This window comes from Onychostoma macrolepis, chromosome 03 (assembly GCF_012432095.1).
Source record: "Onychostoma macrolepis isolate SWU-2019 chromosome 03, ASM1243209v1, whole genome shotgun sequence".
In the NCBI taxonomy this organism is placed as follows: Eukaryota; Metazoa; Chordata; class Actinopteri; order Cypriniformes; family Cyprinidae; genus Onychostoma; species Onychostoma macrolepis.
This window is the reverse complement of record NC_081157.1, coordinates 858,682-884,462: the sequence shown is the minus strand read 5'-3', so window position 1 is coordinate 884,462 and position 25,781 is coordinate 858,682. Positions and strand designations below refer to the sequence as shown.

At 41.7% G+C, this 25,781-nt stretch overlaps 1 protein-coding gene and 1 long non-coding RNA gene across 2 annotated transcripts; both read left to right on the top strand.

Moving 5' to 3' along the window:
* Positions 1 to 6,362: 6,362 nt before the first annotated feature.
* Positions 6,363 to 8,397, top strand: LOC131538046 (uncharacterized). The gene is made up of 3 exons (XR_009270459.1): positions 6,363 to 6,603; positions 6,882 to 6,960; positions 8,060 to 8,397. It is a non-coding gene; the product is annotated as an uncharacterized LOC131538046 (long non-coding RNA).
* Positions 8,398 to 10,711: 2,314 nt separating this feature from the next.
* LOC131535907 (up-regulator of cell proliferation-like) lies at positions 10,712 to 24,600 on the top strand. Its single transcript, XM_058768431.1, has 3 exons — positions 10,712 to 10,763; positions 14,340 to 14,396; positions 17,784 to 24,600. Exon 3 carries the CDS (start codon positions 17,792 to 17,794, stop codon positions 22,412 to 22,414), a length of 4,623 nt encoding a protein of 1,540 aa, XP_058624414.1. The 5' UTR covers positions 10,712 to 10,763; positions 14,340 to 14,396; positions 17,784 to 17,791; the 3' UTR covers positions 22,415 to 24,600.
* The last annotated feature ends 1,181 nt before the right edge of the window (positions 24,601 to 25,781 follow it).

Sequence of the window (25,781 nt, the reverse complement as noted above, 5' to 3'; positions counted from 1 at the left end):
AAAGTTGTCGTGGACAGGCTTCTTCGAGCCCTGCCCCGCTCACTTCGACAAGCGGCGGGAATGCGCAACCCCCTCTCCATCGGGAAGTCGCCGAGGCCATCGAGCTGGCGGATGCCACACTACACCGAGGCGGGGAGCGAGTGCCGCCTTATTCCCGGAGGGTGGTCCAGGAGCGACGCACGCCGGAGGGCACCCCGCGACCGGTAAACAGGCCAGCGGTTCCCGGCCCCTAGGACGAGCCCATGCCCACCGAACCACCCCGCTCTCCGAACCGGGCTTGACTGACAGGCTGCTCCCTACACCGGGAGCCACCCCTCGCCGCCCCACAGACGGAGGTGAGGATCAATGGACGCCCATTCCCCGCTCTCCTTGATTCCGGCAGCACAGTTAGCCTTATTCAACCGGCCGTCCTTCCCCCCCGGGCGGAGTCCAAGGCCCTGCTGTCTATCACTTGTGTCCATGGGGACACACGGCAGGTGCCCGCGAGGCGGGTCAATATCTCTTCGGACCAGGGGTCCTGGCCCGTGGAAGCGGGGATCCTGAAGGACCTACCTGTCCCCGTCCTCCTCGGAAGAAATTGGCCGGGTTTCGACCAGCTCCTCACAGCGGAGGGGGGAGGAGAAGACCCTCTTGGTCGTTCCGAAGCCAAAGACAGAAGTGGTAATAGAGTTAGCCCACGCTCACCCGATGGCCGGCCACCTTGGGGTCCACAACACTACCCAGCGCATCCGGGATCGCTTACATTGGCCTGGCCTAGAGGCCGACGTAAAACACTTCTGTCAGGCTTGTCCAACCTGCCAACGGACCTCGCCAAAGACTCCTCCCCCCAGCCCGTTGATTCCGCTGCCCATCATCGAGGTGCCCTTCGAGCGCATCGGGATGGACCTGATAGGGCCGCTGCCGAAGTCCGCCCGAGGCCACGAACACATCCTGGTGATTGTCGACTATGCCACCCGGTACCCAGAGGCAATCCCCCTTCGCAAGGCCACCTCCAAGGCCGTCGCCCAGGAGCTGTTCCTTTTGAGTAGCCGAGTCGGCATCCCAGCGGAGATACTGACTGACCAGGGCACACCGTTCATGTCCCGGCTAATGGCGGACCTCTGTCGCCTCCTTAAAATCAAACAGCTCCGGACCACCGTCTACCATCCACAGACGAATGGCCTGGTAGAACGATTTAACCAGACCCTCAAGCAGATGCTTCGCCGTGTGGCTGCCGAGGATAAGTGCGACTGGGACCGGATGCTTCCCTACGTGCTCTTCGGGATCCGGGAGGTTCCCAGGCCTCCACGGATTTACCCCTTCGAGTTGTTGTTCGGCCGCCAGCCGCGGGACTCCTCGACATCGCAAGAGAGGCCTGGGAACAACAGCCGGCCGCCCTCCGGTCCACGATCGAACACGTACGGGACATGAGGGAGAGGATAGACAGAGTGATGCCGTTAGTCCGGGAACACCTCGCCAAGGCCCAACAAGCCCAACAACGGCACTACAATCGGGCAGCCCAACCACGGGAGTTTCAGCCAGGAGACCGGGTCATGGTTTTGGTGCCGACGGGAGGAACAGCTCTATCACGTCAACCTCTTGAAACGGTGGGTCGGAACCAGGACCCAGTTGACGGCCCTTGCCACCTCAGATCCCGTGGCTGGGCAGCTTTCGCAGGTCTGTCAGGGTTCACCTCCCACCCACCCCTATCTTCCCCACTGGCTAGGGGCACCAGGACAACGCTTGGGGGGGGGGAGTGTGACACGTGTCCCGAGCCGTCATCAGCGTCGCCCTGGCAACAGAAGAGACACACCTGCACCCCGCAATTACCGGAGGACCGGTCACACCTGAAGCTCGTCAACCACCGGCATTTAAAAGCCGCCCTACACCCACCGGTCCTGCCGAACCACAGACGCACGACACAGAGCCACCACTTCCCGGACACAAAGGATCGATTGAGAGCACTGCACGGAGCACCACACCACAAACTCACGCACCCTTTGGCACCTAATAAATCCACCCTCCGGGGTTTGTTTGACACTTTTAAGTCTCGTTGTCGTGTGTGATTCCTCACCCCCGCCACAATATATATATATATATATATATATTAAGATTTGTATCACTCAGTCTTTTTATTTCATTTTAAAACATGATTTTTATACTAAACTTTGCTTTTGCTAAATAACTAGCATAATACATTTTTTGAATCATGCAAAACAGCATTAAAATAGGAGTAAAAAGTATAAAAGGACTGATCTACTGGTCTTTTTTAATTAAAAAAACACCACAACACTATTTATAACTAAAAAGTAATACTTTATTGAGCTTTAATTGAACACAACTAAAAGAAAATGAGTCTGGAATGAGTTCTGGACCAGGCAGCTAGGAACATTTAGCTCACTTGATCTCACTGTCCAGAAAAAAATATTTACAAAAATGTTGATTGTGAAGAACCATTAAATAGTCTAAAGAACCTTTTGTGCAATGATAGGTTCTTTTGGATATTAAAGGTTCTTCATGGAACCATACACCCTGCCAAATAACCATTTTTTAAGAGTGTATTTTTTGTAATAACTGACAACACATTTGCCAAATTTGATTGTTTAATTTTCAGAAATCATGAGCTTAATTATGATTATTTTATTGAGCCCTATTTTTTTTTAAGAGTAAGGAATAACTAAATCTGTACTTAATACTGTTGAAAAACCATGGGTTATTTTGTAATGGTTCTACTGCAGATGCTGTGGTAAACCATAGTTCATTTTGCAATTACTATGGTTTTCTACAAAAACTATAGATAAATCATGGTTACTGTAGTAAAACCATGGTTCATTTTGTAGTTACTATGGTTTTACTACAAAAAACATAGTTAAACCATGGTTTATTATGTAGTTACTATGGTTTTACTACAAAAAAACATAGTTTAACTATGGTTACTGTGGTAAAACCATGGTTCATTTTGTAGTTACTATGGTTTTACTACAAAAACCTTAGTAAAACCATGGTTCATTTTGTAGTTACTATGGTTTTACTACAAAAACCTTAGTAAAACCATGGTTCATTTTGTAGTTACTATGGTTTTACTGCAAAAACCATAGTTAAACCATGGTTACTACAAAAAAACCATGGTTAATTTTCGTAAGGGTTGACGAGCTTCAGGTGTGACCGGTCCTCCGGTAATTGCGGGGTGCAGGTGTGTCTCTTCTGTTGCCAGGGCGACGCTGATGACGGCTCGGGACACGTGTCACCCCCCAAGCGTTGTCCTGGTGCCCCTAGCCAGTGGGGAAGATAGGGGTGGGTGGGAGGTGAACCCTGACAGACCTGCGAAAGCTGCCCAGCCACGGGATCTGAGGTGGCAAGGGCCGTCAACTGGGTCCTGGTCCCGACCCACCGTTTCAAGAGGTTGACGTGATAGAGCTGTTCCTCCCGTCGGCACCAAAACCATGACCCGGTCTCCTGGCTGATACTCCCGTGGTTGGGCTGCCCGATTGTAGTGCCGTTGTTGGGCTTGTTGGGCCTTGGCGAGGTGTTCCCGGACTAACGGCATCACTCTGTCTATCCTCTCCCTCATGTCCCGTACGTGTTCGATCGTGGACCGGAGGGCGGCCGGCTGTTGTTCCCAGGCCTCTCTTGCGATGTCGAGGAGTCCCCGCGGCTGGCGGCCGAACAACAACTCGAAGGGGGTAAATCCGGTGGAGGCCTGGGGAACCTCCCGGATCCCGAAGAGCACGTAGGGAAGCATCCGGTCCCAGTCGCACTTATCCTCGGCAGCCACACGGCGAAGCATCTGCTTGAGGGTCTGGTTAAATCGTTCTACCAGGCCATTCGTCTGTGGATGGTAGACGGTGGTCCGGAGCTGTTTGATTTTAAGGAGGCGACAGAGGTCCGCCATTAGCCGGGACATGAACGGTGTGCCCTGGTCAGTCAGTATCTCCGCTGGGATGCCGACTCGGCTACTCAAAAGGAACAGCTCCTGGGCGACGGCCTTGGAGGTGGCCTTGCGAAGGGGGATTGCCTCTGGGTACCGGGTGGCATAGTCGACAATCACCAGGATGTGTTCGTGGCCTCGGGCGGACTTCGGCAGCGGCCCTATCAGGTCCATCCCGATGCGCTCGAAGGGCACCTCGATGATGGGCAGCGGAATCAACGGGCTGGGGGGAGGAGTCTTTGGCGAGGTCCGTTGGCAGGTTGGACAAGCCTGACAGAAGTGTTTTACGTCGGCCTCTAGGCCAGGCCAATGGAAGCGATCCCGGATGCGCTGGGTAGTGTTGTGGACCCCAAGGTGGCCGGCCATCGGGTGAGCGTGGGCTAACTCTATTACCACTTCTGTCTTTGGCTTCGGAACAACCAAGAGGGTCTTCTCCTCCCCCCTCCACTGTGAGGAGCTGGTCGAAACCCGGCCAGTTTCTTCCGAGGAGGACGGGGACAGGTAGGTCCTTCAGGATCCCCGCTTCCACGGGCCAGGACCCCTGGTCCGAAGAGATATTGACCCGCCTCGCGGGCACCTGCCGTGTGTCCCCATGGACACAAGTGATAGACAGCAGGGCCTTGGACTCCGCCCGGGGGGGAAGGACGGCCGGTTGAATAAGGCTAACTGTGCTGCCGGAATCAAGGAGAGCGGGGAATGGGCGTCCATTGATCCTCACCTCCGTCTGTGGGGCGGCGAGGGGTGGCTCCCGGTGTAGGGAGCAGCCTGTCAGTCAAGCCCGGTTCGGAGAGCGGGGTGGTTCGGTGGGCATGGGCTCGTCCTAGGGGCCGGGAACCGCTGGCCTGTTTACCGGTCGCGGGGTGCCCTCCGGCGTGCGTCGCTCCTGGACCACCCTCCGGGAATAAGGCGGCACTCGCTCCCCCGCCTCTCGGTGTAGTGTGGCATCCGCCAGCTCGATGGCCTCGACGACTTCCCCGATGGAGAGGGGGTTGCGCATTCCCGCCGCTTGTCGAAGTGAGCGGGGCAGGGCTCGAAGAAGCCTGTCCACGACAACTTTCTCGGCGACTTCACTGGCGGAGGGGTCTCCGCCGAGGAGCCAATGCCGGGCTAGGCGCGAGAGGTCCGCCGCCTGGTTGCGGGCTGGCAAGCGGGACTTATACTCCCAGTCGTGGAACATCTGGGCCGCACAGACGAGGGACAGACCCACTCGGGCCAGGACTTCCCTCCGTAATTCCTCATAGGAGTCGGCTTTTTCGGAGGGGAGTGCAAAGTAGGCGCGTTGGGCCTCTCCAGTTAGAAGGGGAGCGATGATCCGGGCCCATTCCTCTCGCGGCCAATCTTCTCGGAGCGCGACGGCCTCAAACATTTGCAGGAAGTGCTCTATGTCGTCGTGGACAGTCATTTTAGGGAGCAGTTGGGTCGCCCGCACTCGGGGGTCCGGCAGGGGGACACGCTGGGCAGCGGCGAAACGAAGCGCGGCGAGTTCCCGCTCCGTCTCGCCTTGTCGGGAGGCCACGTGCTCCATAATTTGTTGCTGGCGGATGCTCACCTCCGTAAGATGTTTAAGAAGCTCATCCATGCCGGAGAGGGGAGGAGCGGCCACCTAGACAGAAACAAGGGGGAGAAAAAAAGAACGGCACTTAGTCTACGTGCTGGAGGGGTGAGTTCCTTTCCTTTTTGTCGGTGATTCCTCACCGTCCTGCCCGCATTCTCCACCAGTGTGGCGGGGGTGAGGAATCACACAAGACAACGAGACTTAAAAGTGTCAAACAAACCCCGGAGGGTGGATTTATTAGGTGCCAAAGGGTGCGTGAGTTTGTGGTGTGGTGCTCCGTGCAGTGCTCTCAATCGATCCTTTGTGTCAGGGAAGTGGTGGCTCTGTGTCGTGCGTCTGTGGTTCGGCAGGACCGGTCACACCGTATCTTCTGGCAGAAAGGAGATAGAACAACATTAGTGACGGAGACTTCTCAGTACTCACTTGAGTGTGGGTGTAGGGCGGCTTTTAAATGCCGGTGGTTGACGAGCTTCAGGTGTGACCGGTCCTCCGGTAATTGCGGGGTGCAGGTGTGTCTCTTCTGTTGCCAGGGCGACGCTGATGACGGCTCGGGACACATGTCACAATATATATATATATATATATATTTCTTTTTTTATCCCACTATCATACATTTTGCACCAATGTATTGGTCTTAGAACTACAAAATGAGTTTCAAATTCGCGATTTAAAGAAAGATTTTAAGAGGTTAATGAATGCTGCATGACTGTGACGTGTTTAAATGGGTGCGCGCTGAATACTGGAGTCTCATTCAAACACTGCAGCGGCGGGAGTTTCCATGGAAACGGTGCGCAACACTGTAACTGACGAACAGTAAATCTCCGTCTCTCGCTGCTGTTTTCACTGGAAAGGGTTTGCTGTCAGTTTGTCAATGGTTTATTGGAAGTTGTCTGACTTATTTAACCTAAAATATGTGCTGTATACTGTTAATGGGTGACGTCACTTACACGAAGCACAAATTAACTGAATCTAACATTAGTTCAAAAGTGCTTTGATCTTTCATGGTAAATGAATATTCATAAAAAAAAAAAAAAGTTCTGTGGTTTCAGGAATGATAATATAATCTTTCTACAAAGGAAGAGAAGCTCCAAGATTTCAAAATTTCTGAAGGGAGCTGCTGACAGAAATGCAGGAAACACAGGTGAGCATAGAAGAAATATGCATTCATATGCATTTTTTTCACAACATATTTTCTTATATCACCATGCATCTGTTATATTACAGTTCATTAAAGGAAGGTTTTGACAGGTAGTGACACAAACCTAAATACATGAACGTTAATAATTTTATATTAAGAAATTGTTTGTGTATGTGTGTGTACCATTTTCTTTTCTGCGTTTCACTTCTGCTCTAGCTTGCTTCCTTTAAATAAAGCTAAATATCGTTGGCTCTGTGATAAATTGCATATTATGTTTCTAGATTATGATGGCCGTGCAGCAGAGGAGCGCAGAGTCTCCTGTCGGACAACATCTCTAAGTCGCTATGAACCATGTGACTAGTAAGTAAAACCTCAAACATACAGGACACTACTGTTCAAAAGTTAGAGGTTGGTATGATTTTTTAAAATGTTTTTTGAATGTGTTTTTTAAGTAAGTCTTCTGCTCACCACTACTGCATTTATTTGATTAAAAATACAGTAAGAACAGAAATATTGTAAAATATTGTCATTTAAAATACCACTTTTTTATGTGAATATATTTTAAAATGTATTTTTTTTTCTGTGATCAAAGCTGTATTTTCAGCATCATTACTCCAGTCTTCAGTGTCACATGATCTTCAGAAATCATTCCTAGATGCTGATTTGCTGCTCAAGAAACATTTCTGATTACTACCTTTGTTGAAAACAGTTTTTGCTGCTTAATATTTTTATGGAAGCAATACCATTCAAACATTTGTGGTAAGAAAAAAAGAAATTAATACTTTTATTAATCAAGGGTGTATTACATTTATCAGAAGTAACAGTGAAGACATTTATAATGTTGGAAAAGATTTCTATTTACTAAATTGTTTAATACATTTAATTAATGTTGTTAATTGTACTTTCTATTCATCAAAGAATCCTGAAAAAGGTATCACCGTTTCCACAAAAATATTAAGAAGCAAAAACTGTTTTCAACTGTTTTAATAATAAGAAATGTTCTTGAGCAGCAAATCAGCTTCTTAGAATGATTTCTGAAGGATCATGTGACCCTGAAGACTGGAGTAATGATGCTGAACATTCAGCTTTGATCACAGGAATAAATTACAATTTACAATATATTAAAATAGACAACAGTTCTTTTTAATGTGTAATTACATTTTGTAATATTACTATTTTCTCTGTATTCTTGATCAAATAAATGCAGACTTGGTGAGCAGAAGAGATTGTTTTTCCCAAAAACACTGTAATGTTTCCACAATCTTGACAGTTACTGTTAAGTGATGGATGCATGAACTTCCAAAATACTTTGACTTGCTTTGATTTTGTTTCTATTCTGACTGCTGTTCAGCTTAAAAATACCTTTCCATTATCGTTGTTTGTCGTTTTGCATCATTATATCTGTGCTAAACCTATTAAAATTAAGAAACTAATGAAAGGTTGTTTTTTTTTTTTACAGGATCCTATGTACCCAGCCTCAACCATTCATCAGAAGGACTGTGAAAACGGAAAATGAGAAGTTTTTGAAAAGAGGGGCATTTCCTTCACCAAGTAAAAGTGTGGAGGATTCATCTGTCCTTCATCGGCCCCCATGAGGTGACTCGATGTAGAATAAATCAACTTGCTTTAGGCTTGAAACGACTGAAATCTTCTCGTGAGTTGAAATCATTTTAAACATTCTTAAAAGTACTTCTCATTTCTTGTGAATGTATTTTGTAGTACGTGTAAAACTTTTCCAATGAAAGAACCTTTTTACCTTTATTGATACTGTAATCAAGGTTGTTAATGCTATGGACTGCACACATCTGCCTGTGTTGGGCTTGTGTTTACAGGTTGTATAAAACTAGGCCTGGCTGCAACAAGTAATCGATAATTAAAATAATCATCAACTAATTTGAATAGTGCATCAAAGCAAACAGACCGCTCATAATTCTGACTAAAATACACATTTTGCTCTTATTTTTTTTTGTTAGAAATTAAGTGTAGGTTTAAAACTCTACATGTAACACAAGTAATCATATTTAAGAGAGCAGTAACAGTAAAGGCACTATTGTTGGAATTGTCCATTAATATAATATAATATAATTACTCTGTTCAGACGAATGATTGTGTTTGTTCCTCGTACCTCTTACAAGTTAACATTGTGTTTTTTTGTTTAAATTGTTTTAAATTCTGTTTCAAAATAACAAACAATCTGTTGTTTTTAGGTTTAGAATGTAATGTTTGTATTTTAACACTTTAATGCTTATAATGTACAGCAGAGCCATTAATCGATACATCATACATTCATTACATTTGTTTTCATAGGCAGGATGTGAAATGACATTCTTTAAAATAATGGATTACAATTATTTTAATTAAAAATTATGCATATATTTTATTTATTTTTCATCCAATTACTAGTATTAATAAATAAAATCTAAAAATAAATTGGTTATCAAACAAAATTGTTAGTTGCATGCAGCCCTACATAAGATATTGTTAAAGAGGTCGGCGGTATAATGTTGTGTGTGAACACTAAGTCATGTTTATTTGTACAACATGTAATTAATTTCTATAGAGATAATGCATTATTACAGTGAAACAATTTGCTATTTTTATTTTGTAAATTAGCAGAAAACCATCTCTACCACTGCAGTGCTTTATCACTATTTTTTAAATAAATTTATAGTTCATAGTTCTGAATCATTTTGATATATTTTCACAATATTTTCTTTCAGATGATGCAACTGCTATAATAAAACCTGTATCATAGAATAGTAACTTTTCATTCTGTTTTTATTTTGTAGATGTTTGTTGAATAACAATATAACTGTAGTAAAACCATGGTATCAGAACCATGTTTTTTTAAAAACCACGGTTCGCACCAAAAAACCACGGGTACTACAGTCATGGTTAACTACAGTTTTACTATAGTAAAACCATGGTTAATTTTCGTAAGGGAATTACTGCAGGCATAAAACAAACGAATATCATCAGCAAAAATTGAATTAGTTTGAATGGCTTTACTGCAGAGCAATTAACCCTTTTAAAGGAACACTCCACTTTTTTTGAAAATATGCTCATTTTACAATTCCCCTACAGTTAAACAGTTGAATTTTACTGTTTTTGAATCCATTCAGCCGATCTCCGGGTCTGGCGGTAACACATTTAGCTTAGCTTAGCAGAGATCATTGAATCGGATTAGACCATTAGCATCTCGCTCAAAAATGACCAAAGAGTTTCGATAATTTTCCTATTTAAAGCTTGACTCTTCTGTAGTTACATCATGTACTAAGACTGACGGAAAATGAAAAGTTGCCATTTTCTAGGCCGATATGGCTAGGAACTATACTCTCATTCCGGCATAATAATCAAGGAACTTTGCTGCCGTACCATGGGTTCAGCAGGCGCAGTGATATTACGCAGCACCTGAAAGTAGTCCCCAGCTATATCATAACTAGTTACCTAGCTGGGGACTATTTTCAGGCACTGCGTAATATCACTGTGCCTGCTGCACCCATGGTTCCATCGGTTTTTAGTCTTTCTGCAATTTTTATCTCCCTGTAGGAGGTTGAATGAGTTTCAGTGAAGACTGCCCATTCAAGAAATACAAGAGATTAGCCGAATACAATTGGTTTCCTTGTGTTTTTAAACATTATTTTAAACTTTTTATTGGATAGCTTACATCAGTCAGACAGCAAGAAACACCTTGCCTGCATTGTTCCAGTCGTTTAGGACTGAATTTTCAAAATCTCTATAAATCAGCCACTTCCAACTACAATTTCATGCATCCACGTCAGTTGAGTCCAAGAGCATTGATGCTACTGTGACAAAGAAAGAAGAGAAAGCATTCAAGATATGCAGAAATACCAGTTTTTCTTGCTGTTGTTACCCATGTTCTGATTCCAGCAAAATCACAATAGTAAAGTCTCATTTGAAATGCTTTATTTATTTATTTATTTATTTATTTTTAAGAGAAAGCCAATATGCCAACACTTTCATAATTCACTCTAACAATAAAATTCTACATGCGGTTCATTTGTTTTTATATCCTTTTTTTTTATCCAACCAAGATAATTCTCCCCTCTGTTGTTTGGTACAGTCCACTGAGATAAAAGAGAGAGGAGATCAGGTGTGATCCTCATACCTTACGGAAACTGGAAGAGTGTTCCATGTGCAGAGTAAGTATACATTTTTTTTTTCAACTTTTGTATGAATATATATGCATGGCTCATTAAACATTAGGCCTATCTATTTTTAGACTGTGAAATCATTTCGGGCTGTGTGATTTGTGGAAGAAATATGGACAAAGTTTTGATTGAATCGGTGTCAATTTAGAACAGCCATTCCTGCCTGTAACAGCATTTCTAATTTACTTACCAACATAGTTCTCACTGAACCAGGTTAAATATAGATTTAAAAAACAAAACAAATTAATCATTACCTACAAGTACATAGCTTTTGCCTTCACTTTTCCCCCTAAAATCTTCATAAATTACCTGTATACTATATTTATTTTGAATTTTGTTTTTTTAAAAAGAGAAAGAAATACACACATTTTTGGTGAAATTGAAAAAAACAAACAAACAAGGCAGCACAGGGAACAAGACGACAAAGTCCTTAAAAGACAGGGGAAGAGAAGAAAAGACAAGACTAACAATTATGGTTTTGAAATAATTAGAAAATGTTTCCCTTCCAAACAGCGCAGGGACAGTTAAAACAGTGTGAAATGAGTGTATGCTTCATATACTCCATTCATGCATAGTAGTGTCCTCTTCAACATTGAAAGGATGGTTCTCTAATCTGAAGATACCGAACAAAGTCTATTTTTAGGGGTAAGAATTTCCCTTCATTCTCTCCCTTGAACATTAACCCTCTTGGGTCAGCAGAGATGCCAGTGTGATCGCTTACATTTTTTCCTGATATGAGCAGAAAGAACTTAAATTACTCCGTTTTTGATTGTACAAATAAGAGTAATATATTAATCGAAACTGTAGAAGGTCTGCTCTTATTTGTATACACTCACAGTAACAACAAAATGTTGTGCATTTGTAAAATAAAGAAAACAAATGGGGAGTGCTTTCTGCCGTCTCTGTGAACTTTTTTTCTGAAATTCATGACAAAACTGATCCAAAATTCAGCCAATACTTGACACACAGACATGACAAAATGTCTATAGAAAGCTTTAAGTGCCTACTTCTAATGAAGTAATTCATATAGAAAACAAATATTTTCTCATAAGGTAACCCGTATAAAAATCAATGTGAGGTACAGTCTTCCAGAGCAGAGTGGCACTATTAGCAGCGCATGTGCAGCTCAGTGAACCGGTAGCTCTGTGGACGGTTTCATCCTGTCAAAGAATGACTAAACCTAAAGCCAATAGCCTTCGAGTATGAGATGTGACGGAGCATGTGATTTGTTAAATGTAGTGAATGAATAAGCCCTTCACTGATTGAGTTGCTTTTGAATCTGAAAGAGAGAGAGATCTTCTCATTCGTGAATAAGTTGAACAAACTAGTAAATGTAGTTCGTGAATGAAAGGAACCAGTTAGGGTTAGGGTTAGGGTTAGTACGATAATGATGGCGAACAGGTAGAGCTCAGCTCGTGTAGTTTGGCATACTTGCAGCAAAGAAAGAAATGTACTCTTTACCATTGTAAGTTAATGAAAACAGTGTAATATCATGGTTTCACACTGGACGCACAAGCAGAGCAGAGGCAGCGCAGAAGCTGTGTGTATGCAGAGTGGGAGCAGCATGCACCCATTATGTTTTCACACTGGCACCGTTTGTTGCACGCATCTGAACCGTGGCTTGTGTACTGCATATACAGACGAGTATCGTTTTATTTGATCATGTTTTTCAGGTGTTCTGTTCTGACAACTGCTTTGATTTATGATATGGGCAGCACTCAGCTGCAATGCGACCGTGCCCCCTCTGTCCCACACACATTTGCAAATAACATGCTGTATAATTAGTTTACATGATAAAAAAGTAATTTTAAAGTTAATAATTGCCTCTAGTTTTAATCATTTAAACAGGACTTTGAAGTTTGCGCAAAATCTCCTGGCAGTGATGTGTTTTCGTGTATTTTATTTTTTCATATGGTGAATCACTTACATGATTTTATGGTGAAATGTGTTATTTTTCATGTTAATCAGGTCAATTTTGATTAAGAACAATTCACTGTCTGTGACTTTAATTCAGCGTAAGTGGTGCAGCAAAACTAGACCTGTAACGTGGCTGACGAGACGTGAGACGTGCGGATCCAAGTGCAAGCTTTTATTTACAGGCATGGTCATAAATACCGGCAGGGTCGAGCAATGGCAAACAGGTATGGCAGGGACAAGACAAAGAGTAATCCTAGGGCAAACAAAGGTCGACGATAGGCAAACAGTATCTAAGGGGCAAGGCAGAGAGATAATCCAGGGAACACGGGCTATAATCCAGGCAAGGGAATAAACAGAGTCCGAACAGTGAGACAGGGGTAAATACTGGGAAACACAGACTAGAAAATAACAAACGTTCCGTAAAGCAGCTGACACTAGGGGAGTGAAAAACGCAGAACAATACAGGAACTGAATAAAAACACGGAATGGCACGGAAAGGGTTAATTCAGGAAACACGGGCTAGAAAACGAATGCAGGAAAACGGGCAATGCAAGACTAGGATACTAACAAGGGCTCTGTAGAGTTGCTACGGCTAGGGGAGCAGTAAACGCATACAATACTCGGCAGTGAGGGAAACAAAGTCCAGGTCCAAATAAAGTGTGTGATTAGTGATGCTGTGTGATCAGTGCCTACAGCTGTGTGTGCAATCAGTGCAATGGATGATGGGAAATTGAGTCCAGTGTGATGTGTGCTGTGAGAGACAATGTGGTGAATGGGTGACCTCTGGTGGTGAATGAATGGAAGTTACAGACCAGATTCATGACAAGACCCAGTGCCAAAATGATCGCAGCACTGCCGCTTCTGCTCTGCTCCTGCTCCACGCTGCTGCGCCGCCTCTGCGTATGGTGTGAATGCTCTAATCTGTTAACATCCGATTCTTTTTAATTCTTAGTTTAAAATAAAAATAAAATGAAGAACTGAAATAAAAAGACACCATTCCACAATTTTTTATTTTTTTAAGGCAGCATTAAAGGTTGTTTTTTAAACTGTACCTGACATGGGTACAATTGGAACAAATGTTTTTCTTGTCTATGTGAAATAACTGGCACAACCTTGATACAGGGACCACATGACTTTGCCAAAATTAAGAATAAAAAGAAGTCTTAAGAATAAAACAAATGAACCACAATTGTTTTTAGAGTAATTGTCACAAAAGATGCAACTTGCATCAAAATAAACTTCAAATTTTACAGAATGTTTAACTCGGTAGATCCTGTGTGTAAGCTGGAATGACACTTGTTTACCTTTATTAAACAAGTAAATATCGATTAGGTATAAGTGAGAAGTTACATGACGTGGCCAAGTATGGTAACCTATTCTCAGAATTTGTGCTCTGTATTTATCCCATCCAAGTACACACACACACACACACACACAAAGACAGAGAGCAGTGGACAGCCATTTTTGCTGCAGTCCAGGGAGCAGTTGGGGGTTCAGTGTCTTGCTCACCTCAGACGTGGGTAATGAGGGTGGAAGAGACTTACCAAGAAGGACATAAGAACTTAGTTATATTATTATAATAGACAGGTGTAATGTCCTAGTTGCAGCCCAGTAACTGAGACAGAGGAGTAAGTTAATGTTGTCTTTTAGTTACAGATGCAGTAACTCTGAACACTGCAGAACGGGCTCATCACCAGGTACTCAGAGGTAAGGTTACTGCTTTAACTGAGACCGCCCTCTACTGGTCATACTCCATATAACACTTACATTCATTACAGCAGGGGCCATCCTTAAAAAAGCCAATTGCATTTCACAACAAAGCTATAGTGACACTGTAACATCTATCCCTTATACTTGTGTTTAATGTTACATAAAATAAAGGACCAAGAAGGCTCTTTTTTATGAGTCATGTGTATTATGCAAAGTTATAAAAAACCTATAAATTCAACATGACACCAGTAATTAAAGATCAAACAGCTAGATACACAGATGGATTGCAAAATAGCCCACAGAAAATGAGAAATGAAACTAGAAAAAAAAGTACTTGAGTGTTGAAATGAAATATTGCATTGGTTGTCAACAGGTAACAATTGAGCAGTAGATGGAAATCAATTCTTTTTGTTCCAGTCTTCTCAACTGTTTGAAGGTGCAGTAGGAGATCTTGGAAAATGCTAACTTTAGCCTGATAGCACTGAAAGCGAATGCCCCGCCCTCCCTGCGTTCTCCATCCAAAGCCACGCCCCCTGAACGCACATAAGCTCACAGATCAGAATACCAGAGACAACATTACTACAACAGGCTACATCAGCGGTTCCCTATTCCCCCCACCCCGCTCTGCACATTTTGTATATTTCTTATCACGTGCAATGTTTGTTCTGTTCGACCGTAAGTGCCCTGCGAAGTGGACATTACAGGATATTCTACCATGATTCCAGTTCAAAGCAACCGTATATGTTCCATACAAAGGGCATTAAAGTGTGCGAGACGTTAATTTAAACAGTATTTATTTACAGAGGTATATCATGTCTCACTTCTCTAGTAAGTTTCGTCTTTGTGTGAAGTCCGTGAGTGAATGTTCCGAAGTGAACTAAACTTCAGCGGATTTCCCTGCTCAGGGACTAGGGCGCAAAGAACACTGTGTAGGGATCATATCAATTCGGAAAACAGTTCATGCACGTAGCTCTCTTCTATCGAGCTGGTTATCTGAACCGAGTGTGTTAACTAAACAAGACATGCAAAATATGCAGAGCAGGGGGCGCGAGGACTGGAACTGGGAACAGCGCTGGGCTACATCATGTGTCATTCACCGGTGAGAAAACTTTACAGCACAGTTAGTAAAAGTACTACAATACCAGGAAGGAAGAGTCCGGTTGTTGATGTTTGCCTGCCATTCTGGCTCTGTCTGCGCAGCGTGTGAACACGCTGATGACGGATCATGTCTGCTCGAACAGGGTGCGCAGAGGTATGCAAATACATATGTTGACAGGCAGGTAGGAAAGACAATTAAAACGCTCAGACCGAGCATTTTGATTGGACAAACATTTCTTGGTCCTACACCTTCCACAGAATATATAAATACAGATAAATACATTTAGACCACTTAACTTAATGATTGCTATCAGGATGTGAAGAGACTTTCAACCAGAATAACAAAAAATGTTTCTGAAGACAATCACCTATTGCACCTTTAAAGGGGTCATATAATGCCCATTTTCCACAAGTTGATATTATTCTTTAGATACTTAATGAAAAGTCTGTAACATAGTTTGGTTAAAATTTCTCATTGGTAGTGTAAAAAACACCTTTTTTACCCTGTCAAAAACAGCTCTTGTCAGAGCAAGCGGTATTGTGTCCATCTCCTTTAAATGTTAATGAGCTCTGCTGACTCCGCCCCTCTCTTCTGAGCCGCTCTCTGAGCGATTTTTTACTTTAGCTGCATTCATCGTAAAACTTGCTAATTAGCACATTATTAGGAAAGGCCATTTGCAAAGATTCATTTAAAGGGGTCATATGATGCTTTTTTAAAGATCATTATTTTGTGTATTTGGTGTAACAGAACATGTTGACGTTTTATTGTTCAAAAAACACATTATTTTTCAAATACTGTATATTATTGTAGGTCCTCTTATGCCCCGCCTCTCTCAAACGCTTCGTTTTCTACGAAGTCCCTCTTTCTGACAAGCGCAGTCTGCTCTAATTGGCCAAGTGGCACAGTGCATTGTGATTGGCCGAACACCACAAGCTGCGTCGGAAATGTAACGCCCCTTTCCATAATCGCCAGCTTTAGCTTTCAAAATTATAGTAAAGACAGTTAATAATGTCCTTAGTTTTACCATCATTCCAAGCCCGAGAGGGGAACAGTCACGTGACAGACACAGTGATGAAGCTCGTATATGTTTGCACACAAGCCGCGGTTGTGTGACCGTTTCTCCCTCTCTCACACAAACTTGCGCGCGCACACACACACATGATGTGCAAAATTCCACATTTGAACAGTCAATAGCAAATACTTAAACTAATAACAAAACATACAGTCACTGATTCAGAAGTGCCAGATTGTCATAGCAAAGTCAGAATTACAGAACGAGCCGTTTTAGGGAGGCGTGGCAGAGTCTTAACTTTGATAAAGAATATCTCTTTGGTTTTGAGGCTTTAGTCTTTGCAACTTCAAGGATCTTATCTATGCACCATCAGCTTGTAACGCTCCAAAGAAAAAGGAAAACTTGAAATCGCATCATATGACCCCTTTAAAAAACCTTGTACTCACTTCTTCTGTAGGTGAAGTTGGATCACGAATGATTCGCGCAGACATAGACGCATTTAGGTAGATCGAGGGCGCATTCCCTTCAAAAACAAACGTAATCCACTTCAGCGGCTCAGATGACGGGAGTAAATGACGACTGCTATGTTCATTATTACATCCAACAAAAAAACAGCTCAATCACTCAGGAGTTATTCTTATCTACATCTGCTCCGGCGGTGAAACAGCTGATGACAGCTCACTCAGGGCGGGTCTGAGGTAAGACACCAGTGCAGTCTGTGCTGAAACACTGCTGTCAATCAAACTATCGTGAGTGGCCTTCGTACGTGTGACGTCACACAGACAGACGGCTCGAATTGAGAAAGGGGAAAACATTTAAGGAGATTACAAAAAAACCATTGGGTGGATTTTTATCATTATAGGGTGGTTGTGTACACACACTGCCAACACACATTTCAGTTCAAACAACTTGTAAAAGTGCATGTAGCATTATATGACCCCTTTAAAGGCTAAAAAACAAGTACAGGTTTATTTTAGTGGAGCTAAAACTGATGTTGTAATATTACAACTGTGGGCCTTACAGGGTTAACATGAAATACAGAGTAATTAGATCAATCATTAACGTGCTATAAATAACAGAGCTTCGCATCTATATGCATTTTTTCCCAGAACGTTCTTGCAACCCGGTAGCAATTCTTCCACGGCTCAGTAGTGGGTCACGACCCGTTGGTTGGGGACCTCTAATATATTGCATTATATTTTCCTGTATATTCCAATATGTTTTTCTTTCATAAGGTGCAGCAAATGTAAATCATTTTTGTTCTTATTTACAGGGAACATCATGAAGACACTCCTGGAAAACCTTGGTTTGGCCGAATACTATGATAAAAAGCTCACTCTCCACACTGTTCTGCAGATTAGCAAGAACAGTATTACAGATGTGCCAATCCAGTCCCCTTCAGATCTGCCATGGTCCTTCTTAAAGAGACTGATGATGCTACAAAGGACAGCAAGGAATGTTAAGTGTACCTCATCAGACGGGGCAGAAGATTCAGAAGAAGAGTGGGATGATGAACAGGATAGCGCTGAATCAAACTGTTCCCTGTCAGTAAATCCTTTAGACATTTTGACTGCTGTATTTCTTTGTTCTGACAGTTTTCTTCAGCAGGAAATGACAGTGAAAATGTCCATGTGCCAGTTTGCTGTCCCTCTGCTGCTTCCAAACAGGGATAAAAATCAAATCACTCTTATGCTTTGGGCAATGAGAGATATTGTGAAAAAATACAGACCACACTCCTTATCAGATTCAAGTAGATTTGTGGAGGAAAGGATTGCTCTGTCAAACCTACCATTAGTGTCTTTTGTGAGACTTGGTAGGTGCAACATATCCAAATCAGAAATTCTGAATAAGTTGCTCAGCAATCCACAACAGTACACTGATACCTTTGTGCACTTCAACATGGATTGTGGAAACATCAACAAGAAAATATCAGATGGCTTGGTTGAGATGGCCTGGTATCTTCCATGTGGAAACAAGAACATTGATGTCTTTCCTGAACCTGTAGCGGTTGCAAACTTGAGAGGTGACATTCGGGACTTTGAAACACAGTACGCTTTCCTTTGTAAGGCTTCAGCTGCTGTGTTCGTGTTCTTTGAATCTCAACTTTTAGAATCAGAGTTCATTTCAATCCAGAGTCAGAAATCTACACCTCAGTTATTTTTTGTGGGGAACACTAACAATGAGAGCATAAAAGCTACAGTCAGGAAGCTCAATCTAAAGAAAGGCAATTTCATCTTTAAAGCTAAGCAAAATGATGCAGAATTTGTTGACAAAATTCGAAGCAAGTTGCAAGATGCAACTGAGAACAACAATCACAAAATGTCAGTTGTTCGTTTAGCTGAGATTGCACGGAATCTAGGAATCTTTGTGGATGAGGATGCTGAAGTATGTCAGCGTGCCAAAGCAAGTGCAGATGGAATTACATCAAATATTAATGATATAGTTCAGTTCAAAACGAAAGAGCTGCCATTGCAAGGAGAAATCCTGATGAAACTGGCCAAGTTAGAGAAGGAGGAATGCCGACTGAAGGAAGTAGGGGATACAAAAATTGAAGACTACAAGAATCGTCTTCAGGCACAGCAAAAGGAACTCAGAAAAGAGCAATACAGAATAAACATGTCAGCTACTATGAGCTGCTTTATCAATGCTTTATCAAAATCAACACTAGAAAGGGCCTACTTCTTAAAATGGTTGAGAATCAATTTGGAGAATCGCTCACATGCAGTACTGCCTCAACTCAGGGAACTATACAAACAGAAATGTGCAGATGTTTGTGGGAACAAGAAGGAAATTGCTGAGCTTGATAAAAAGATTTCCAACAGTTCTTTGGGAGTGGAGCACTTCATTCGAGAGATGAGCCAGCTTTACGAGGCTGCAGCCTCGCTCTCCGAAGAAGATGCACTTTACCGAAAACAACTGGAACATTTACCTAGACTCTGTGCTCATCTACTGCTGGAGGGATATTCACTTGAACTTGTGGATGGAGATTCTTCAAATATTCCTGTAAAGTGGCTTTCTAGTGTGTTTTCTGAATTAAACACACTAGTGAAAGCAAAAAACAAGATTATGGTTGTCACTGTTTTGGGCGTCCAGAGTTCAGGAAAGTCAACATTGCTGAACACTATGTTTGGAGTTCAGTTTGCAGTAAGCAGTGGAAGGTGCACCAGGGGAGCCTTTATGCAGCTTATCAAAGTAACAGAAGAGTGTAACGCAGAACTCAACAGTGATTATATAATCATAATTGACACTGAGGGACTAAAATCCCCTGAGCTTGCTCAACTGGACAACAGCCATGAACATGACAATGAGTTGGCAACCATTGTTGTTGGACTGAGTGATGTAACAATTGTCAACATCGCTATGGAAAACTCCACAGAGATGAAAGACATTTTACAGATCATTGTTCATGCCTTCCTCAGGATGAAGGAAATAGGTAAGAAACACACGTGTTTGTTTGTACACCAGAATGTTGCTGATGTCTCAGCTCATGATTCAAACATGAGAGACCGTAAATTTCTGTTGGAACAACTGGATGAAATGACACAAGCTGCAGCCAAAATGGAGAACAAATTGGAGTTCAAGAAATTTACAGATGTGATGAACTATGACACTAAGACAGGTGACTACTACATCCCTGGATTGTGGCATGGAACCCCCCCAATGGCACCAGTAAGTGTTGGCTATAGTGAGTCTGTGTATACTCTCAGAAAACACATAATGGAGGTCTTCAGATGTTACAAGCCCAGCAACATCAGTGCATTTCTTAAATGGACCAAAGACTTGTGGACTGCTGTGAAATTTGAGAAATTCATCTTTAGCTTCAGAAATAGCCTGGTGGCTGATGCATACATCAAACTGTGCACAGAGTACAACAAATGGGAGTGGACACTGAGAAAGCAAATGCACACTTCGGCATCAAAAGCTAAAACGAAGATCTTGAACTATGGAAAATTTGAAAACTCAGAGAAGGGTACCATTGAAGACTTCCACTGTAATTTACTAAAAAAAGCAAATGATGAGCTTTCAAAAGGAGAAGATGAAATTATTAACAAGATCAAATCATACTACAAACAAGGAGAAGGTCATGTTGAACTTGTGGAAAGTTATCGACAAGACTTTATAAATTCTGCCAAGTCTTTGAAGACAGAGCTTTTGAATTCCATCACTAGAAAACTGGATGATGCTGTTTCACGTCGAAATGGAATGATCAAGGTGGAAGGAATCAAAAAGACATACATGGATACGATGGAGAAAAAAGTGCTAAACTTGCTGAAAGACTGTCGTGAGAAAAAAACAAACATGTCAGACTCCATGCTAGATAAAGCATTTGAAAATATGTGGCAGGAGACTGTCAGGACGTTGTCAGACACAGGGTTTCAATCACAAGATATCAAGACAAAGGTTTTTTATCATTTGACGAAAAATCTTAAATCTAGAGGAAGTTTTATGGCTCAAAGCTTAGACGAAGTGAAGGATTTAAGCAATCAGGGCAATGGACCTTTCGTTGCACACAAAGACAAAAATGTTGTATCCAAGTGGTTTTATCAAAATCACATCAAGATCGTTCAAGAGATGTCAGACAACCTTATCATGGACTGTTGGGAATCTGTAAGAGCAAAGGGGAAAAGTAAGGATGATTATGATGACACATACATCAGGGAAATTCTTAACATGATTGATGAGAAACTTAAGGCTCATGAAAATCTTAAGCTGAAGGAAGACTTTGAACTGTCCCTTAAACTGCACATATGTGGATTTGCAAGCAGAGAATTTCAAAAGATCCACGATCAATTCATCCTGGACAATAACCCACGCACCACCCTGGAGGAGGACAAAAAAATCTACCACCGTAAATTCGTAGACCTTTACCGTGAACGAGACCAATGTCAGAATACAGCTGATGAATTCATGAGAAGATGCCTAGAACCTGCCTTTGAACGATATATTTCTGAGAACTTGGGCATGGAAATGGCAGACAAGATGGTGACTGGAGAAAACTCAGCAATATTTGGAACAAGGACAACATTTCAGATTTCAATCTTAAAAAAACTTCTTGTTGAATCTAAATTTGAAACATATTTGCACTTCATTAAGTCATATGAAAGGTCTGTTAAAGCCTTTATTTCTGACAAAGTGAAAACGCACTTTTTAGGAGAGAACAGAATTGTCAAATTAGAGGAAGACCTTGTCAATAGAGTCATCAGTGAAGTTACCCAGGCAATCGAAGAGGCAGAACAAGACCCAAATATAAATGACGTCCAGGGATTCATCCAAGACATATGCAGGAAACTTCAAAAAAGGCTTGTTATTCCCAAGGATGCAGTGGACAAAATCAGCACACTAAACGATGCAAATCCAAAAAAAATTGCTGAATGCCTTCAATGTTCTGTGAAGGACATGCATAAATCACTGAAAAGATCTTGTTTAGAAACTCCCTTTCTAATCAAAATAGATCGTCTTCAAATCAAACCACAGGATGAGCTGTTCAGACGGGTGCATGGCTGTGAAAAACAGTGTCCATTCTGTGAAGCACCATGTGAAGCTGGAGGACAAACCCACACTAAACACTTTGTCTCAATCCACAGACCACAAGGTCTCGGCCGCTACAGACTTGATGATTCTAAAAAACTAGTGACAGACATCTGTACATCATCGGTGCACAGTGACCAAAGATTTAAATGTGCTGATACCAATGATCAATGGCATCCATATAAGGAATACAGCAAAATCTATCCAGACTGGCGAATTGATCCAGACTGCAGCACAGAGGCCTCAGCATACTGGAAATATGTGATGGCACAATTCAATGATAAATTCGCAAAGGAGTACAATGCAAAGCCTGCAGACATACCCTCATCCTGGTGTAAAATCAGTAAGGTCGATGCAGAGAAAAGCCTAGTGTAAACATAATACTTGAACCCCGTTTAAATTAGTTTAATACATAATGGTAAGAAACCATTAAACTGACATCTTTTTTTTTCTTCTTTTTTTTTCAAAGATCTGTTTATGGGCTTTTTATGCCTTTTATTTAGACAGGACAGTGTGTAGTTGACAGGAAAGCATTGGGTGAAGAGAGGGGAGCGGGATTGGCAAAGGACCACGAGCCAGGATTCGAACTCGGGTTGCCGTGAGCGCAGTTGCGCTGTATGTCGGCCGACTAAACTGACATCTTAATATGTAGTTATCCAGAGGGAGAGAGAGACAGAGAGAAATTAAATCTAACATAGAAGAACAAGAACTCGCTTTGGTTCAATAATGATTTTAACTACTATTATGGTTAATGCATGAAATAGAGAACAGTTTACTGTTGATGAAACATTATTTCATTCATGGGTAAAAAAATTTTTCTTTTGACATGTCTTAGAGGCCTAAATGTTATTGAAAAAGTTATTTTGTAATTCGTTTTTAGATGCTCTAAATATTACTCTCTGATTCTTATGTGTAGATTCATGTCCACACGTACACAGGTATTTTTATAAACCGAGCTTTTCCTTCTTCAGTTTTCAAAAAAATCTCCATCCACATGAAAACAAACGCATGCCATGAAGCACTGTCAAGAGCATACCAAACCAACAGGTGGCGATATAATCTCAACCGTAAAGCCATGTTGGCCAATCAGAAGCCTGAAAAAGTTTCCAGTAGGCGGAGACAACAATGCATGCGTCACTGTCTACACAATAACACTGAAACCGGAGTTTTAGAAAATCTTCACCCTGACAGGAGTTTTCAGAAATGTTCAGTTTCAGTGACCTGGTGCAGCATTTGCATGTGGATGAACGGCCAAACCGCATAGAAAAAGCTGCGGTTTTGAAAATAACAGTGTTCGTGTGGACAGGGCTTTAGTAATAACTGGTGTTTTCAGCTGTACCACAAAAGCTGTTTGTGTTATTGACTAATTGTAATGAATTTAATTTTGTGTAATGTAACTATTTAGAGCTGTTGTTCTGCGGCTGTGTCTTATATATATATATATATATATATATATATATATATATATATATATGGGCATATATAAGGTCACAACACTGCTGAAATCTGCAACAGGTTAATTCATTCTGGAGACTTCATTTGCCAGTCACATGCAAACAATGTTACCTGAATAAATTCAGACAGTTTGTGCTTGTGCTGAAAATCTGATCACCTGTCTTGCATCTACAGTTGAACAGGGTCACCACCGTGACTAACGATATAAACATATAAGATATTAAAAATCACATAAACATGTCAAACTTTCACACACATTTACTGAGTCTTCAACTCATGAACTTTTTTGAATTTCTTTTTCTGGTTTATCCCTCTAAATACCTTTCTTTTGCAATATGTGGGACTGAGTCACCTAAAATCTGGGCAATGGTGCGATTGCTGAGGAAACAAGAATTGATGAATAAGAAAATAATGAAATTACTAAAAGAAATTATTGAATTGCATGATTTTACTTTTGAATTACAAACGTTGGCAAGTGAATTGGGAACAATGAAACTCCAGACACCTGTTACAAAATTATAAATGTCAGATGCTGTAAAAAGATGCATCCTATTTTGAGATTACAGGTGTAGATTGCTTTGTGGTTTTGACTGCTTTGTAAAGAACGGTTAAAGACAAGGGGATGCATTTTGCAACACGGTTGCAAAATGGAACTTCTAGTTAACCGTGGTGTAAAGTGTTATTCACACCTGCGTTGGGGTGTTAGATTGCGATTTAGACATGTATGCTTATGCCTCGCTTATGTTTTGAAAGGTGTTACAATTATTTTTATAGTAGAAGGTAGAAGTAGGTATGCTTGCCATCTAGAAATGTTGCAGTTCTTCCATTTGAACTTTTGACACTGTCTTGTGTAGCCTCTGTGACAAAGGTCGCGTTTCCTGCCTGCACGGGAGGAGGCAGTCACGGACACTGGCAGAAGATGGAAGAATGCTGGGAGGTTTTTGATGAGATTAATGCAAATGATATGCAAGACTATATACAGTAAATGCTTGTAGGATTTCTTTTAGTGGCCGACGCTTTGTGGTGAAGAATTTGACTTTTGTTATTTGCTTATGAGTTATTGTTTTTAATAAAACGAAACCATTGTATTGGTGATTCGTAAAATTTTTTAACTAGTCTCTGAGTGATTAATTTCTGGTAACTGGTCACATGAACCTGAAGAAGACCTTTTCGAGCTCCAAGTGGTTCGGACTTGACTGAGCCAGGACGGACACCGGGAGAAAGGTCCTGAAACTTCTGACAACACCTATCCAAACAAAAGGTAATTATACATCGGTTGATTATTAATTATTTATGGATGGTAAAGATGTGAATTGTAAGTTTTAGCCCTTTATAACAGTTGTCATAACTTGATAAAAACAAAGGTTTATTATTGTATGTTGTTTTGGCATTTCATTTATTGTATACCCTTTAAATTCGCTTATTGAAAGAACAACAGCAGCAGCAGCAGAAGTATGGTGTAACATTTATTTGAAACATGTATTTGGCACTTGCTACCTTATATCTTTACTCTTTCATTTCATTCTTTTCATGGCTTTGGAAAACTTGCATCTGATGTTTCTCTACGTCGCTTTTTGCATAACTCTGGGTTGTCGACACCAAGCTTCTTTGCTATTTCTTTCTAGGAATTAAATGCTTTCTCTGAATCTTCAGTCTCTCTGCGAGCGATCGTACAGGTGCGGATGTATTTGTGGCAGCTCAGCTATTCGACAGTGTATTTATGTTGCTAGTGACTTGGAGATGTTGTTCTCTTGCCTGACCTCTGTTGACTGAGAAACGAACCGGGGAAAGAAAAAGAAAAAAAAATTGCACGTCAAAAAAGGTGGAGTTCCCGAACCCACCCACCAATTCCCTAGCGAAAAAAGTATACTTTATTGTATTTGATTATAGTATGTTTGATCAGTTCTTTGCTGTTCTTTCACGTTTTTTCTTCTTCTTTTTTCTCTCCTTAAACTTGTTTGGAAGCCACTCCCCTAATTTGCAGAGTGACACACCTGTTGCTGATCACAAGAATGTTCAAAGCATTGTTTGGTACTGCTGTTTATATAATGGCTGAAACGTCATTTTAAGTAATAAAGTTTTCATCTCTTCAAGAGTGAGTGCTGCACCTTTTTCAGTTGATATGGTTTTTTGATTTTTGGTTGCACATCCTCTTTTGTTGGTAGAGCACCTCTTTTTAGTAACTTTGGTATACTTTATTGTATTTGTAATATATTCCCTGTTTTAATAGTACATTGCAAATATACTAACAAAAAATGTAATCTTTAAATATATAAAAAGTATATTA

Bases quoted from the DNA above. Each gene is read 5' to 3' on its own strand.
- LOC131535907 (XM_058768431.1), top strand. From the start codon at position 17,792: ATGAAGACACTCCTGGAAAACCTTGGTTTGGCCGAATACTATGATAAA.